The sequence below is a fragment of the Pelodiscus sinensis genome, chromosome 6 (genome assembly GCF_052426305.1).
Source record: "Pelodiscus sinensis isolate ZL-2025 chromosome 6, ASM5242630v1, whole genome shotgun sequence".
NCBI lineage: Eukaryota > Metazoa > Chordata > Testudines > Trionychidae > Pelodiscus > Pelodiscus sinensis.
In genome coordinates this window covers 61,717,547-61,736,123 of record NC_143057.1, presented here as the reverse complement: position 1 = coordinate 61,736,123, position 18,577 = coordinate 61,717,547, and the positions used below count along the sequence as shown (strand labels likewise).

Sequence of the window (18,577 nt, the reverse complement as noted above, 5' to 3'; positions counted from 1 at the left end):
AAAAGCCCCGTTCGTAAGTGCGGATCCGACGTAAGTCGGGGACTGCCTGTACTGTCAGCACTAGGACTGAGTGGGAGCGTGGAAGGAAACTTGATAATAGAGTTTGAAGGAATAAGAGATACATGAGCTAGTCCAGGGAGGAGTGAAAACAGTAATAATTCACAACCATGACTAAACAGAACTGTTTTATAACACATGCTATTTTTAACCACAATAAAATCTACCCCTGCCCTGCCTCCCCTCCCTCAGTGACCAAGATTACGCTCTCAACCCTAACATTGCATCCTATAGGACACACTACTGGAAAGTAGAGGAGGATGTAGCAATTGCTCATAGGTAATGCAGCAGAAGTCAATGTGTGCATCCATTCACTAAGATTCCTTACCTATTTGCCCTTTTCAGGTCATTAACAAACTCTGCAGACTGCTGATGTCTGATTTCGCTGCTCTTTGTGAGTCTCTCTAAGGCACTCACTAACTCTTGCACTCTTGCTTTCAGTTTCTTCTCTCTGCACCAGGACACAAGGAGTGAGGAAATTAGTTATCCATACAATTTGTATTTTCCAGTGTATAAACAGCATTCAGGAAGCTTCTGTCTGTGTTAGATTTAAAAAGAGGAGAATATTGTTTTATGCTTCTTTGGTAAGCAAAGATTTCATTTTATGAAGTTAAATTTATATTACATTAATTTTTTTAAAAAAAGCAAAACAGTAACAATTTACACAGGACTGTAGGATAAAAAAGAAACATGGTCAATCAGATTGTCACTTAGTATGGTCTTGTCCACCCTACGTCTCTCTCACAGAAGCACAGAATAATGTGCAGTATCTACAGAGTTAGGCAAAGAGATGCATGGAAGAAAGTCTTTAACATACGGCAGGTTTTTTATATATTATAATTACTTAAGTGGGCAACTCAGATAGTAAAGAAAACACTGTAAAGGGAAATTAAACCTAAAGCTAATATGTAGCGAAAAATTAACTGAAATGCAGTCATGGCAGGAGAACTAGAGAATGTGCTAATCAAACATTATTAAGAACTCATTATTAGCAAAAACTCTAGCATTTCCTTCTGAGCCCTATGCAACCTTATTTTTCTTTTAACATAACTGTGTGTGTGTGTAATAAACGTATAATGCTACCAATGAAACTGCACAGTTACGCACTATAGTGATTTCTAGAGGGTGCACAGGTATTTTTCTGAATAAAAGCCACAAGAGCCGTCTGAAGCAGTTTCAGGATTGCATTAAGATAGCTTTGCTGCCAAGGTGTGGATTGGAATCCTGAATTCATAAAGTGCACTAATACTCAGATGCATATTAGAAAACCTACTCAAGGTTAGAGATTGGGTATGCCGTCTAGTAAAGCCACTGTAATGAATGTGTTTAATCGGGGGCCGGCCTGCCTCTTAATGTGGGATCTGCTAAAATAGTCTCCATTTGCTGTAAATGTCCTTTTTTCCCAACCCAAATTAATCAACAGTATTTTTTAACTGTGCTGACATTTTGAGCTTTATTATGAATTCCATTAACTTGACTCTACTTAGCTTCTTTCAGCCATTAAACTTTATTTACACATCTGTTGTTTGATTTAAGCTTCTCTTGTTTCCCCTCTGGATGGCTGTACTGGTCCATGATTCCGAGGTCCTTAGCTGGAAATCCATGGTGGGCAATTTATAGCATAAATTAAGGTTATGGGTTTAATCAACAAACCACACTTCGTTATAAATTGCTGCTATTTATGCTAGAGGCATCATCCTGATATGCAGTCCATAAGGGAAATCCAAAAGTTATGGCTGCAAACAAGACAGTACTGATCCCAGTACCACCTATCTGAATGTGGTCATTGGACAGTGGTTATTAGACTCTCAAGACTGTTTGGCACGGCTCCCCATGCAATGTAAATCTAATTTTAAACAGAATGCTTTTGTTTACTATGTTAGCCAAAAAAAATATTCCACAATTTGTGCATCTATGATACAAACAACCCAATTTAACAGCCTGTCTGCTTTAACTCCATTGTACACATGATATAAGTCTTTTTAACAGAATAGTGTATGCTATGTACCAAATGTACACTCAACCTCCCACATTAGTGATTACACTTTCTCCTACACAACTGTAAAATACAGAAGAGCTTGAATTTGAACCATGTTATTACCTCTCTGAAGGTCACCGCAAATACCACTTTACTCTACATATCCCTGTTATAGTGACTAAAAATAAATATTTCCTCCTGTTAGCCCTGCAGAGCCAACAGAAAAGTGAGCGAAAGCTAGATTTTGGTTCACTTTAGTTTAGACAGAATTTAGTCTAATTGTCGACAAAATTGTTTACTACATTTCATTTATAAAGTTAATCAGTAACACCTGTACAAGTCGACTGAGTGCTCTGGAGGTTGCAGTTATGGCAGAATCTCATTATGATATGGTTGCACAGGTGCTTAACAGGAAGATAATGTTCACTAATACAGGTGTTACTGAAGGCATATTTTGGCTAGCAGAACTGTTATTGCTGGAATGTATGTGCCAGAAGAGAAGTACCTAGTTTGACTTTCTGGCCCTAAGCTGGGTTTGCAAGGTTCAGTTAGGAAACAAGCATTTTTTAAATTTTAAACCCATGGTATCCAAGCAGTTCTGAAGCAATAACCACTATAGTGGCTACTACTATAGCAAACTAGCCACATTTAATCTGAAAATGCAAATAATTTTGTGAGACTCCGGAAAGATTAATTCTTGTCTCAATGTCAACAGAAGTCTTCAACACGGGTTTTAATCAACAGAGATCACCACATTTTGCAGAAATTCAATCAATGGGACAATTTTGTTTCATTGCTAAACCTTCAAAATCAAATCTTTCACTGCAGCACCCCTCAACTTGGGCTCCATATTTTCATCCAGTAACTATGACCGATACAACATGACAGAAAATGATGATTCACAAAGCCATGTTGAACTAAATATGGAAAAAGATTTGGAAACTGCAGTTTTCAAAATAGCTAACTGATTCTGTCACAAAAGTGCACCCCACATTGTCAAAACAGATTCATTTTTTGACTGATGGAGCTGACTTTGAAGTTTGAGTATATCTTCTTCAAACAAATGTTTGTCCAGGCCAAGCAAATTGACAAGTTCTTGAGAATTAGCAATGTTGAACTGAAATGGGTTTTTCATGAATAAAAACAACATCATGAAGCTTTCAAAATTTGCAAAATATTGGCTGAATTTCATTGCCAGGTTTTCAAGTTAATCTCAAATAATGCTGACAATCTAGGTCATCACACACAAAGTCACTATCTCCAGCAATTTTCTGCAATTTTAGGAAGTGGGTGAATTCACCTGCCTTCATTTTAATAATGAATAGCTTAATGGCTAAGGCAAAAAGTAAGGTATTTTCAAAAGTTTTTTGACAACCGATTGTAGCTGTTCTAATCACCAGAGTCCAGCACACAAACACCCATTCAAAACAAAAACAGATCTCAAAGGTAGCATAAACAGTACTGTACTTGCACAGTGAAAATTTAAAAAGAAAGATACTCACTTGAGAAACCCATTTAAATGAATGCCAGGACAAGCCTGGCCAGCTTAAAAACTGTGCTGCTTCATACAAGAATAATTTCACACAGAGAACTCAGTAGTACTTTCAGAAAGGCTTCGATGATACATACCAGTAGAAAACTAGTACCCGGGAATACCAGCTGTGGCTTACGATGATGCATGAGGATTTCTGCCCTAAGTGGCATATTTAAGCTGTTCTGCGAACTGGCGGAAGTCTCCATCCAGCAGATGGGTCAAATTAATGGATAGTGAGTGGCTTTAGAGTTTAGAAAGATCTTCTAAACTTTTTTTTAAATTCTCTGAAAAATGTAGTTTGATTTGAAAAATGTTTTGAATGCATCTATTTGAGATTTTTATTGTTCAAGCCAACTAGCCACACTCAACCGGCCAAATAGCCACATGCGGTACTGGACATCATGGTTTTAAATTTGATACATAATAACCGAGGCTTGTCAAAGAACAGCATTTCTGTATGGTGCCTGGCTAGTCTAAATCTGCACTCTATTAGAGTTGAGGAACGACGCACTTTAAAGACTAGGGATGTTAAAAATAATTTAATACAGTAAAAATCTTACCAGTTACATGGTTACGCGTGCTGTGGACTCTGCAGTGTAAAGCTTATGTTTATACTGTGCAGTCCACAGCAAAGCTTCTCTGGGTGCATGGCTGCAAGCCCCTGCCACCCTGGTTCCTGGGGAGTCTAGCCAGACAGGAACCCCCCTGTAACATCCATCTTGCTTGCCTCTTCTAGATGCCTGGAGCACACAGGGCACACACACAGCAGTAAAATCAGCACAGTCTTTGAAGCCTTGACAGGAGGCCCGGATATGCTAGCTCACAGTGACCCTGGACAACTGTAAGCATAGATATGAGGGTGATTGAGCTAATCGCTGACCAAGAGGCAGCAGAGGAGTGCCCTTGACTGAAACCCATATTGATATCACACACTCGTCCGGGGGGAAGGGAGGGGGAGGAATTGCCCGCCCAGTAAAGAATGTCCAGTACTCACAATTTAGTTCTCTCTCTTACAAGTGTAAATTAAGTTGAAACGCCCGTGTAAGAACTGGCGTCACAAAGACAGACCAACACAATTTGGCATCTTAGATAAGAAAGAGGATACGGGCCCCTATGGGTATAAAGATGGGTCCAGCAGCACACACACTCTGAGCAACAGTCTACCATTTATCTGCTGGTTGGATTAGGTGATTGGGCTCCCGAGGTTCCACGGGGACGCCTACCTCGTATTCGTCTTTCCTAGGAATTGAGGGACCGGACCTGGCCTTATACACTGGAGTTGAGAGGCACAGAAGGGGGTAAAAATTGTACCTGGATGTGTTCTTTGCCTTAAGTATACACATAGACTTAGAGCTCTTTAAAGATTAAGCTGTCACTTAGTACCATTATTTCTATTTTCTATCTTTATTTTCTTTGTAACCATTTTTAAGATCTATATTTGCTAGCAATTAATAGAGCAATAGCCATTGTAACCATATGATTTATAAGCTTCTTTAATAAACCTGCAACTGTTTAAGCTTTAACCTGACTCCTTCACCGTTGCTGTAACAGAAACAAGCACAATTTAAAAGAACTCCATCCGGTCATAGGGCAGACAAAGTGAGGGAGAGCTGGGTGTTTGTATCGTGTCGCCTCCACAGGACACATCCTTTGGGGGCATCCGTCACCGTTCCCTAGGCTGCCCTCTGCGAAGGGACCCTGGTCCTAGCAGCTAAAGACACGGATGAAATAAGCTCTCCCTGCACACCCTTGGGGCATCCATCAGCCTTCTCTGGGCTGCCCGCTGCGTAGGGACCACAGTCCTAGCAGTTGAAGACTCAGACGTGACACACTCTGCCTGCAAATTCTCGGGGGCGTCCATCAGCCTTCCCTAGGCTGCCTGCTGCGAAGGGACCCTGATCCTAGCAGTTGAAGACTCGGGTGTATAACACACACGTACCACGCACTGCCCTGACCATCGGCTGACAGGGAAGTGGCTGAGTTTAACCAATATCATTAACTGCTAAACATCAGCTTATCAGTTAAACAGTAACACTCCAACATCCCTATTAAAAACTACTGGACACCAAGAGTACATCTACACAGCAGGGGTAAAATCAAATTAAGCTACAATTGCATAGCTTAAGTCAAAATAGCTTAATTTGGCTTTTGGCTGTCTACAGCAGGAAGCTGAAGGAAGAACACTTTTCCTTCAACTTCCCTCACTCCTTGTAACTTGAGGGTTACAGGAGTCGGAGTAAGAAGTCCTCGAGCCTGACATTATTTCAAAATAAAGGCTTGCAGTGTAGATGTGCACTATGTTATTTCAGAATGATGTCGGTTATTCCAAAATAATGGTGCTGTGTAGATGTATCCCAAGTTATCACATTGCAGTGTGTGAAACCTTTTGAATTCCTCAATATGCTGAGATTCTTTGGAGTTGTTGCTCAATCAGACCACAATTCCAGTGCTGGCCTGAAAGTGGCAGTATTTTATAACTACAGAAAAAGCCATCTAACATGCTAGTTTAACAAATTTCAAATCCTTCTTCAGTAACAGAAGGGTTTTCCCAAACCAAAAATCAGGGAAAACCGGCATGCTAGTTACTTATACCTATGTACTATTGTCAAGATACCCTGGTTATATTAAAATGAGAGAGTGGAAAGAATCTTTTTTAAAGGAAAGTCTTAATTCTTTTGCTGAATAGACTCATGCCTGTTCTTATATTTCTAGTCTTTTTCTCCCTTTTTTGGGGGAGGTGAGGCTCTGCTTCCAAGTGCAAGGTGCATTTCTTTGCCCCTGCTTTAGCCAATATGAATAAACAGCAGTGTACAGATAATTGACCTTAGTTAACCAAAACAACCCCCCCTTTGTGAGCGAATCAGAGATGAATGAACTAGACATTCCAGAAGTTAGTCACATTGCTTTAATGCGCTTCTGACAGGTGCCCTGATACTACTACTCTTAAAGAGCCATTTAAGAACCTGAACAGAGTAGCACAGAGATTGAGTGCTTGCCTGCATTAAGAAAGTGGGTGGTTGGGGACTTGGATGGGGAGAGGAGAAGATATATTTATACTGGCCTGTGACACAGTATGAGTAGTAAGTGAGCTACGATGCATATACACAGTAAGTAAATTTTTTTTTTTTTAAAAAAAAGAAGGTCCATTTAAAATAAAGTATAAGCTAGAAAACACTGCACTGAAACAAAGACAAGACTGCGGCAACTTACACAAAGAGGAACACTTCAAGGCAGTAATTCATTTTTAAAAAGTTCTCAATACATCACTTGTGACAAAGTCCCAGTGTACAGCTACTAAAGTGCTAGGGAAGGAATGATAAAAGGGAGCTTGCTTTGTTTTTTTAAGATGTTTAAGTGCTTTCCTTGCACTAAGAGCAAACAAGCAACTGACTTGCTTCTGTTACATGGTGAGGTTGTTTTTATAAACTCCACTTTGCCAGTGAAGGAAGTTCTCAACCAATGCACTCTATGGATTAAATCTCTCTACCTCTACCTTTTCTTCCCCATTTCCAGGTTATTACAGACAGGCTGCCTGGGAGAGGAACTGAATTGTTACATTTCCTGCCTGATCAGTCCTCAGTACCTCCTAGATTGGTCAAATTCTTTTCAGGTGCAGCTTGGAGACTCTTGAGGCTTTATGCAATGTGTACTGTACCCCTTCTTCTTCCACACTTACTAGGATCCTTCAATGTGGGTCACACTGCTGAAATAAATCTAATTTGTAGTAGCCAGATTCAGGTAGTTCTGTTAGTTTGATGCTTTTTTCAGTGAATTGTTGCAAGACTTCTCATGAAAGACATTCACAGCAATTAGATGGAGTGAAGCAAGTATCCAGAGGGATCCAACACTTCTGAATTTTGAGTTCCTGCTATGTACTCGATTATTATTACATTCCACTGAGTTAAATGGGCCCTCTACCGAAAAGCATTACTCAGGCATATGAAACACTGAAGCAGCAGCAAAAGCAAAGAGTTATTCATCCAACATCTAATTTGTTTTGGAATTTGTTAAACTGAGATTTGTTTGAAGACTGGCAGAATAACCAAAACACATGAACTCAAGTTCTCTCCTCCCCAAGTGTTGTTTTTTCCAGTTTTACCAGAATGCTAGATATTTCATCACAGCTGCAAACTGCTAGTATATTAGCAGTCTCTATTCCTTTTTATAATCTTGTGAGAATATTCTCTGTGTCGTCAGAGCCTCCTTACTATCCACTGTTCCCCAATTAGCAAAGAGATGCTATTTTGGCATATGAAAATTCTTCTGACATTTATGCCCTTCCAGGCATTGTTCTGTAGTTTATATCTGACAGATAAGGAACTTGAATGTGCACTGTGTATTTCATTAATGCACTAAAGGACTATGTGCATTGATGGAATTTTGAGCACAGCTTCACTCTCCTGATTGCTATTATAAATCAGCAGGATATGAAGACTCAGCAAATACAGAAATAGCACATGTAAAAATAAGTGCTATTTATAACACAGCATCTCTTCAGAACACATCTATGTTGGCTGTTGTGTCTGTATTTAAACTTAAATGAGAGAATTATCTATTTTAAAAGGAACACTGACAACTTCTACATTCAGAAGCTGTTTCAACCTTACAACTTGTTTTTGTTTAGCTTGATGAAGAGCAGCAGCGCCTTTGTGCTCTCACCTCCCACACCTTCCTTTTTCCAATTGATCCTGCAGCAAGAGGGAGTTGAGAAAAACATAGCAGAAGCACCTCATGTCTTGTGTGAACTGTACGCAGAGAAAAATGGGGCATGTGTGCACTTGCAGGAGTGAGCCTATGATCAGAAACAGGCCTGCAAGCAGATCCAACAAGAAATTGTGGTTCTGTTTTGATCAGTTAATAACTTCCTGCTCCAGTGAAGAGTCAGCAGGAAACTAAACAAGTCATTTGGGGAAATCCCAAAGCACATTTTGTTCTGAAGGGAAAAACTACTCTGAGTATGTGCAGGCTCTGAAAAACGGTACCACTTATTCATTGAAATTAGTATTAATGGAGATTCTTGCTTTCCTTTTTAAGACTAAAACAATTGCGGAGTGGAAGTAAAGGGGACAACTGCTGAGTTGCTTTAAAGAGCTTTGGCTCAGGCTTATGAAATGGTTTCAGAAGCAAGGGTAGTTAACAAGGCCCCAATGTGTGTCTACTTTCATACATCTAGCCACACCAAATGATGTGAATCCAATTTGGGCAGAAAAATCCCAAACCTTGGCCCCACACAAAACAGCAAACTTTTTGAAGTTGTGTGTCAGTTTGGTTTCCCCATACTTGCTGTAGGTTTGGCCCATGGTGTCTGACCCTACTCCTAATGCCTGAATCTCCTCTTATGAGGGCATGTATCACATCATCCTGGAAGGCATGGTGACACACACTTGTCATTTCTGATTCAGACACCCATGCAGCTGAATCCTCTTCCCATTAGCATTTTAAACTAATAACCAATGCCAGCACTGCATGCAACATCCCTAAACCAATCAAACACAGCGACATAGGCCATGCAAGATGGAACTGGTAATATGGAACACAAAAGAAGAGGAGGCCACACAAATATTTGTTTCCTAATAGCAACAGCAATGAAACATCCATAAAAAGCTAGAGGGGAGAAAAAGCCTTTTTGAATTGACATCTGTCCAAGTCACATGTGTGTTTGGACCAACAGACCCCTGTAGTGTTGTTTCCTGCCACAAGTTTGGCTATGCAGAGGAGGAAAGGTGTGAAATGCTTCAAAGCTCGCCTTGCTGTTGTGTGCAGGAGTACTGCACTCTTCTACCCTGTGGCCTGATTATCAGTGGTTCAGAAGTCACAGCTCTCAGAAACCCATGGGAGCTGTGGGGGTATGGCACCTTGAAAATCAAAGAAGTGATGCTTATGGATGCAAGGGGTTCTGCACAATAATTAGAGAGGCACAGCGGAGACACTCTCTAGTCAAACTTCCCTGCACAGCTTTGTTCCTCACCTGGAGCTTTTCCAGTTCTAGGCCTCCTCAGAGAACACACTGACAATTCTGTCAAGATGGAGAGTAGCTTAGCTATTTGGGTGACTAACCTGTCGTCAGCAGAGCTACTCATTCTAGTTAAAAACAGATGAAAGTGATAATGGTTATTTGTGGAAAATGACAAAATAGCAATCTCTCCCCTCACACTTCTGAGGAGTCTGCACCAGAACGCCACTACACTTTACCACTCAGGATTTCTCTGTTGGCCGTGATTTATTGTATTACATAGCATAGACACATTCCCATAACCCTGTGATGTACTTCCCAAATCCCTCAATGGACATAGGAAAACTCTTCGACATGTGAGAGACTGGATAATGGTCAAGGCATGAAAAGTCAGGGATCCTTGGATTTTGCAGATGGCTGTGTTATTGTGACTTCATTGCAATCTGCCACAAAATTTGGTTCTGGAAAGAAATGTGATAGGTTGCTTTTTAACACTAAAAAGCTTTATTGACATCTGCATGTATGCTTTGGGCTGCAGTATAGCACCCAGGGACATTTCACTGTGGCACTTTTTTAGTTGTCTCTGTTCTTTTTGATCATTACAATATGCTATAATTTCGTTTTCCTTTTTTGGTCTGCAAGAGATGGCTTAATTTGTGTTTAAAATAGGCCTGAATTTTGGAGGCACTTATGTCCAGATCAGGATCCTAACGTGACGGCTTGAAATAACTGCCTTCAAGAGCTGAACTAAAACCTCAGATCCAAACAGCCCTGAGCTATGCAGAAGACTAAATGCAAATTTTGCCATTTGATCTAAATGCAATTGGTAGTATGTGAAGAAATGGCCACCTTCATGATTCAGCACAGCTTTCTGTGACACTGCTAATTTCCAAATATCAGAGAGACCTATTTCCAGGGTGCTGATGCTGCGACAAGCATAGGGAGCTCTTTGGTACATCTATGAAGACTACACTTGAGGACACAAAGGAAATTACAGAAGCTATAGCGAAACCAGACAACTTTTCAACATGCTAATAGAAGTGTCTATAGCCCTTGTTTCAAGGCAGGTGGAAGAATGATAAATCCTGAGCAAGGAGAAGTAAGCTCTGTCGAGAACATTTTTGTTAGTGCATTAAGCACTGGAGGAGGGGTGAGTGACTGGCAAACTGTACACCATAGCCTCATGATGCATAGAACTAGCTCGGCATATGCAGTGCACTGCCCACTTCACTGCACTAATTCAACACCATTCTACTAGGTGAGTCTCCATGCCCATTCAACCCTGGGCTTCTCTGCCAACGCTGTCACCATGGGCACAAAGCGGAATGGGAGCTTTTCGGATGTGAGCACCAATCCTCTGGACTGAGATCACTGACTCATTTCACATGGGCCCTGAATGATCATCAGATATAATGAGTTTTGGCCAACATTGACCTGGTCTGGATTTGAAGTGGTGACCCTCAGGTGAAGGACTGTGTGTCCCATTACTAGTCCCTGGAGTATCAGTCCTTCTGGCCAAGCATTTTAATAAATATAAAGAATTACAAAAAAAAAAAAAAAAATCTGTGCAGACACCAAAAGTATTATAGCTTCAGTTTTGTTGCAGATGGTTAAAGAAAGTGAGAGGGCCTAAAGAATCAGAATATTGATATATGGTCCTGAGGGGACGCAACCAACCATTTTTCACAGAATTATAGGAATCAGAGACTGAATAAGACCCAGTTACATCATCTTATCCATCTCCCTTCAGGAAAGTTCATTCCCTACAGGACATTTTTCTCATTTCCTCCTCTTTGCAGAGTTGCTGCCATAAGCATCCATGAGCTAATAAATACATGTATCAAAGATGAAGTAAAATGGACAAAGCTACAGTCCCCTCTCCTACAGCTTGAAAGAAGAGCACAGCAGGAAGGCATATACTACTTATGAGACTGTCAACAGTCACTGCTATGCTGAGCCTCCATTATTCCTGGCAACTGGGAATTACAACAAATCCTCTCTTACAGCCACCATCTCTGGTGAGACAGCACACAGTGCCAATGCTATGCCACCACGCTGCTGGGAATATTTTTTCACTTCATCCCAAACATAAGACATTGCCTTCCAACAATTTGTACAATTATTCATTGTCTTGAGACTGTCAAACTTTGGACACCCATCAAAGTATTCTATGAGACCACAGAGAGAAGAGAAATACATTGCAAAACATGTGTTTTGGAAAATGGGGCAGATTTACATTCGGCCAGAACTTGGCATAAACAAAGCAAGCAAGCCAATCAAGTCAGCAAGCCTGTCCATCCCAGTCTACAATAGTGGAAACCTGGTAGCCCAAATATGACTTTATAGAAGTGAGGAGCAATCTGCGCTAGCGAGTGGACCACATGAGTGGCCTTCCATCTTAGTGGGCCGCAAGATTCACAAGCAAGACAGTCTCCCAACACAGGATAGTTCTGCCAACTGCCCTTGCATTCCTACAGTTTGTGGGATGTGCGGATTGAACCACAGCAGTGCTTCAACTGGATGCAGAGGAGGCGCACAGCTCTCTCAATGTTGTGTGCAATCAGCACAAACTTCACTTCACATGCCCTTGCTTTATGTGCATGTCACTTTCATAACAACAGTAGAAAAAATACTCTGTGGGTGAAAAACAGAACCTGGCAACCCTGTGCATGGGCAACAGTAAACAAAACGTCTTGTGGGCCACACAGTGAACCCCAATGGGCCACATGCAGCCCTCGGGCCACAGGCTGCCACCACCACTTGATAGCATGCAACTTTCAGATAATTACTACAGGCAGTCCCCGACTTACGTGGATCCGACTTATGTCGGATCCCTAGATACGAACGGCAACTCCCGCACATGCGCAGCAGCATTCCCGGGGCTCGCTCACCTGGGTCCTAGGATCCTCCTCGGGCCGGCTCCAACTGGGGTCCCGCAGGGCAGAGGAAAAGTGCCTCCCCACGCCCGCTGCCCCCCCCCCCAACCCCCTGCCAGCAACAGGCTGCCCCCTCCCCTGAGCAACAGGCTGCCGAACAGACAAAAGCAGCCTCTCTGCCCCTCCTCCCCTCTATACATGCCGGGCTCCCGGAGCGCAGCAGCGTCCCCGGGGCTCGCTCACCTGGGTACTAGAATCCACCTCCTCCTCCTCTTCGGCCGGCTCCAACTGGCCTCTGCCTGCAGCAGCTGGCCACAGGGACAGGGATCCCGCAGAGCTGCCGGGCAGAGGAAAAGTGCCTCCCCACGCCCGCTGCCCCCCCCCACGGCCTCGCATCCTGCACGCCTCCCCCCTCCCCCCCTGCCAGCAACAGGCTGCCCCCTCCCCTGAGCAACAGGCTGCCGAACAGCAGACAAAAGCAGCCTCTCTGCCCCTCCTCCCCCTATACATGCTGGGCTCCCCGGGCAAACAAAGACTCCACCAAAACAAACAAAGTGCTGGCCTCATTGTGTTAGCAAAAAAAGGACCCTCCTCCTAGAACCCTGGGTGGTGTGTGTAAATAAAGCTATTAGCTCAAAGCATGGTGCAGAGCTGTTTGGTATTTGATGAGTTACTCCTTTAGTCCTGAGTTTGTCACAGGGACAGAAATAGATGTGAAAGCTTCTGAACAGGGGAACAGACAGCAAAACAAACATTAGAGGGGAGTTAACCTTTCCCTATGCTATCCAAAACTAAAAAAAATGTTTGGCTAGAGTTTCCCCTACAATATGTACCAGTTCCGACTTACATACAAATTCAACTTAAGAACAAACCTACAGTCCCTATCTTGTACGTAACCCGGGGACTGGCTGTACTTTGCGTGTGGCTTGTTTATAGAAGAGAAGAGGAAAGAGGTCTACGGTGGAAGCACATTAACAGAGTTTCACAGTGTACAAAGCCAAGAGAAACTCTCAAGTTGGTTCCAAAGCAATTGCGATGAGAGAACCTGAATAACTGGCACAAATACAAATATGCATCAAAACAGTAAGGTAAGAATATAATCTTTTTGTTGGATCTCCCCAAATCATTCATTTACGAGCACTATACTGACATTCTAGGGAACACCTAGACCAGTTGGGTGAACTTCAGAAGCTAAGTCAAGGGTCAAAGTTGTCTGAATGCAGGAAGACATTAAACACACCCTGCAGCAATCAGCACCCTTGGTGATGCTGCTGCAAAACCAGCTACAGGGCATGAAAAAGTAAATGCTTCCAAATTATTACGTCAATGTCTATTTTTTTCCTGCACAAGGCGATCTCCTTCTGCTTTTTCACAGCTATACACCATTTTAAAATATAATGAGCATTACTTCAATAGAGAAGGCTCCCATATGCTCTGCAGCAACTGCATAAAATCATGTAGGGGAAAGCTGTAGGTTTTGACAGCCAACAGGAGACAGTTGGTGCTTTTGGCAACTAGGAAGGTGGGGGAGGTGGTTTGGGCCTATAGTACTCTGAAGGGATTTGTGGCTTTTTGCCAAAGGGAAGAGCTGCACCTCCTCTTTCCCTCTCACTTGCGGGCAGGTTTGGAGGTGAGTGCATTTTTGAGGAATGTGACCTCCTTTTACCAGTTATCTTGGTGCCTCAGTATTCACCATTATGTCTAACCAGCACAATGACTGGATGTTTCTGCTAATAGAAGCAGCACTGAGAAATGTCTCTTAGGTTCCAGAGATAACTTTCAAGAGCTTTTCCCTCCCATGTTCACAGACAGAGGAAGAGAATGCTGCTTCAGTTCACTTTCAGCTCACATTTGGAAGGTTATCTTTGCAAACCTAACAGCAGAGCACATCCTTGTAAATGAGCGCTTACATTCTAATGCACAATGCTTTTTCAGAGGGGGGGGGGGTCTTCGCAAATTTCATTGATAGGACTCAGGGAGTATACCAGACATTGAAAATACATCCTTCTGACATGCAAGTGGGAGCAGGACTGAGAAATCTGCATACCAGCTCTCACAGCATCAGTCATCTCTTCCCCAGCAAAATGTCGTAATTCAGCTCACAGTGGCATTTGCTGTTGTGCGCACACAAACATCTTTATAGTTGCATTAATAACAAAAGGGTCCTTTTGTGGCTTTGCAGCTATATACATCTTATTTAGATCACAAAGCTTCTATCTACATTGAGAGGAAAACCAAGTTAACAAAAATTATACATTTTTAAACAGCCATTACTCATCAGGGTTTAGCATAGTTTCTACCATCTCTGGAGACAGACTTTTTGACTAAGAACTCTCTTAAAAACCAGACTACATAGGGAGGTTAGCCTATGGCTTGGTTTGGCTGACATGGTTCTCAGCCCAAATTCTTCTCCCCACTGATCATGGAAATCGTCCTTGAAGCAGAAGGCAATAAAATCCAAAAGCTACAGCTAGAAAGAAGACACAAAATGCTGACCTAGCTCTGTGTGCTAGGACTGGTTTCCATTCGGCTGAGGCCAAAAAAGCCTTGGATAATGATTACTCAACTCACTTACCCAATGGAACACACACTCACAAATAACAGGCCTGGGAGGGGAGGAGGGAAAGAGAAGAGTGTGAACATGCCCCCCCCCCCCGCCCATAGTCTTTCATGGTACACATGGGGCTGATTCCGGCTGAGCTAGGAAAGATAGGGGTGGTGCATTGCCCCGGCCTCCCTCCCCCATGGCTCCAGGCAGTGGGGGAAGGCTTGGGCTGATCCCCCATCCCCCCCTTCACCTAGTAACGAGGCTCCCCACACAGAAATTCCTGCGTGCAGGACTGAATACATTACAATTTTTTAACTACTACATGTTTTTGTTTTTACATCCAAGCTAAATATTCAGCAACTGCAATTTCTAGAGTAGGAGGCAAATAATGTGAGCTGTATTGATTTTATTGTAGTAATGACCTTACTTGTATATAATGCCTTTCATCCTCAGGGATCCCTATGTACATTACATACTTAAACTGAAATGAAATGGCCTCAGATATGAAACAGAGCAACTATCTGACAGACCACACCAACACTATATGCAGCTTTTTGGCCAGAAAGACAAATAAATATACTTTTCAAATGGGAATGGTTAGTGTAATTTTAGGTAGGTAGCATGTAATCAGCATAGGGAGCAGCCAGACTGCTGGTCTCTTGCCCCCCGAAAAAGTTCTACAGGATTGATAAAGGCTAAATCTTTACAACTGGAGGCTAGTGGAACATATATAGCAGGGGTTGGCAACCTTCAGCCCGCAGCCCATCTGTGTAACGTGCCAGCAAGCCAAGAGACATTTAGTTTACGTTGGCTGTCTGCACGCGCACAGCACCTCGCAATTCCCAGTGGCTGAAGTTTGGGAAGTAGTGTGAGCTGCAAGATAGCCCACCATTGGACAGGAATGGTGAATTGCAGCCATTGAGAGCTATGGGGGGGGGGGGGCCGTGCTTGCAGTCGTTCATTGCACACAAAATGTCTTGCAGCCTGCCAGCTGATTATCCTGATGGGCTGTGCACCAAAGATTGCTGTCCCCTGATGCATACAAGTTACATTAAGGGATCTAAATAAACATTTTCACTTTAAGTCACCACATGCACCACACAATTGCTACGACTACATATGGGAAAATACAGTAGGTATGCAATAGCCCTCATTTTACAAGTTTGGTTATTCATGGAAAAAAATGTTATCAAGACTTTAGTTTGTAAAGCATCTGAAAGCCAAAACTTTGTATAAAATAGCAACTGTATCATGAGAGGACACTGTTGTGGTACTCAATCAGATGGTGAATGCTGTTTTTGAATCAGAAAAACTATTCCCTGCAGCAGCTAGGAGTTCTTCAGTGGTTTCCCATCCAATTACTGACCTGAGGCCAAACCTGTTTAGCTGGAGCTCTGGATTCTAATCCCAGCACTATAATAGGTTTCCTGTGTGACCCTGGGCAAATCACACAAACTGTTTATGCCTCAGATTCCTCATGAATAAATTAGGAATAATAGTTATTTCCCTACCTCTCAAAGGTTTTGTGAGGCTATAATTCATTCACATTTCTGAGATGTTCGCTTTTTGAGCTCCTCTCTAATTTAGGAATAGACAAACTAACAAGTAAAGAGCAATAAGAAGAAAAGGAATTGTTATAAAACCGTAGTCCTGGTTCCTTCTCATAGGCAAACTTCTGATGATCACTAAAAATGTGCCAGATTAAAAGATACAACCCAAAATGAAATCTTATCCTAGGATTGTGGAATAAATCAGGTCTCCAGGAAGTGGAAGAGGTTGCTTACCGTCTGAGTGAATTTGTTAGTTCAGCAGCTAATTCACTCTCATTGTATGGTCTCAGCTCAGCTAGGGTTAATGGTGGTGTGGTCCCATCTGTGCACTCCTGAGAAATGAACAAGATCATCTTACTCAGAGTTACTCATCTTTGCAGAGAGGAGGGGCGGATGACTCCAAGCACTTTTAAACTCACAACTGCTTTTAAAACTGAGCCAAAAATCAAGTAAGTAAAAACACCACAGGCATCATGTAGAAACATCAAGGTACATCAATGCACATAGAGATGGGTCAATGCATTAAAATCCACAGAGTCATTCAACGTTTTATAAATCATCCCACAATAGTAAATAATTTGCCAAATTCTACTATACATTCTCTTATTTCACTTTTGACAACAGGTTTGAAGGGAAAAAACACAGTGAGTAAGCAAAAATTCAAATGATGTGTATTCAAAAACACACACACACACACACACACACACAGGAGGACACTATTCTGTAATTTTGTTTGCTGCTGAGGCTTTGTAGGACCATAGGAACAAAGGGACACAGCAGCATAGACATTGGATTATGGAATTTCTAGGGTACCCCTATTTCCTCAGAAAAATTATAAACCTACCTATAGTAATGCATAGATTTTGTGTTTACCTAAGGAACGCTTATTCCCCCTGCCCCAGCTATTGATTGGTACCTATCTGCACTGCAAGTGGATTTTATAATAAAACCTCCAGGCATTTCCTAATGAAATTAACACTTATCTTGGTTTATTTCTGGATGCACAGATCACATCACTATTGACTTTCAAGGAGATTCAACAGTCAGGTGACAATAAAGTTGGCAATAGCAGCTAGTGTGCTAGTGCCGAACGATTGTCATCTTCCCAGAATTAATAACTCTGCATTTTGCTCAGGGGACATGGGCTTAACTTTGAGTGTCTGTGAAGTGCCTAGAGAGCCCAAGATGGAAGATGCCATGTAACTAATGCTAAAATATGTCATGGCCAGAATCCGTGATTTCCAGACACCTCTGTGACATTTTCCTCTTCAGCCCCAGGGCGGTAGGGCTGGAGCTGGAGGCCAGCATGTGTCTCAGAACTCTTAGTTGCAGGTTGCAGGGGAGACCTTGGAGCTCTGGCCCTGGGCAGTTCCCATAGCTTTGAGCTGCTGTGGGGCAGCGGTGGGGACTCTGGCATTCTCAGCCACCATATGTGGTGGGGACCCTGGATTTTGGACCCACCACAGGAGGACTTGAACTGCAGCAATGGTTGCTGAGCAGCCCTTCCCCCATTTTGTGGTTTCTCATCCATTCTGTCTCAGTTACTTTTACTAAAAGTCATGGAACGACTTCTGAGAGTTTTTGTTTATTGCCCATAACTTTTACTAAAAATATCCATGTCAAAATCTTAACCTTATATATTATTACATGCCATCTGGAAGAGGGAGAAAGGCTTTGTACATGGGAAGGGAGAAAGCAGGCCAGGTTAACATGCTTAAAACAGGGAAATGAAATGTCTTTAGTTAGGTTTACACTGATTAAGGAGACTTCCATTAATTCCTGACCTTGCCCAATTTGTCTTTGCTGCCACTACTGGTGGAGCTGAGGGATCTCATTTTCTGTTCTTTTTGCTCTTCTACTTCAGACTTCAGGTGCTCAATGTGTACTAGGTAAGCCTGTTCTTGGGCTTCTCGAGTACTGAGTTTCAGTTCCAGGGCTTTCTTCTCTTTCTCTAACAGGTACAGTTGTGCCTTTAGCTCTGCCATCTCTTCCTGTTTAGGAGAGACAGATCACATCAAGATACCACTTCACACACTGTGCACAAATGGAGTTTTTAGTGAATGAAATCACATATGTGCTGC

At 42.3% G+C, this 18,577-nt stretch overlaps 1 protein-coding gene across 3 annotated transcripts in view; it reads right to left on the bottom strand.

Moving 5' to 3' along the window:
• The window catches only part of MCC (MCC regulator of Wnt signaling pathway), a 400,040-nt gene that overhangs the window by 6,770 nt on the left and 374,693 nt on the right, over nucleotides 1-18,577 (bottom strand). For all 3 annotated transcript variants that reach the window (XM_006134467.5, XM_025190402.3, XM_006134468.5), the window contains 3 exons: nucleotides 18,281-18,487; nucleotides 16,731-16,828; nucleotides 386-508 (listed from right to left, as the gene is read on the bottom strand). In XM_006134467.5, the coding sequence (XP_006134529.2) occupies nucleotides 386-508; nucleotides 16,731-16,828; nucleotides 18,281-18,487 (428 nt within the window). The remainder of the gene's footprint in view (nucleotides 1-385; nucleotides 509-16,730; nucleotides 16,829-18,280; nucleotides 18,488-18,577) is intronic.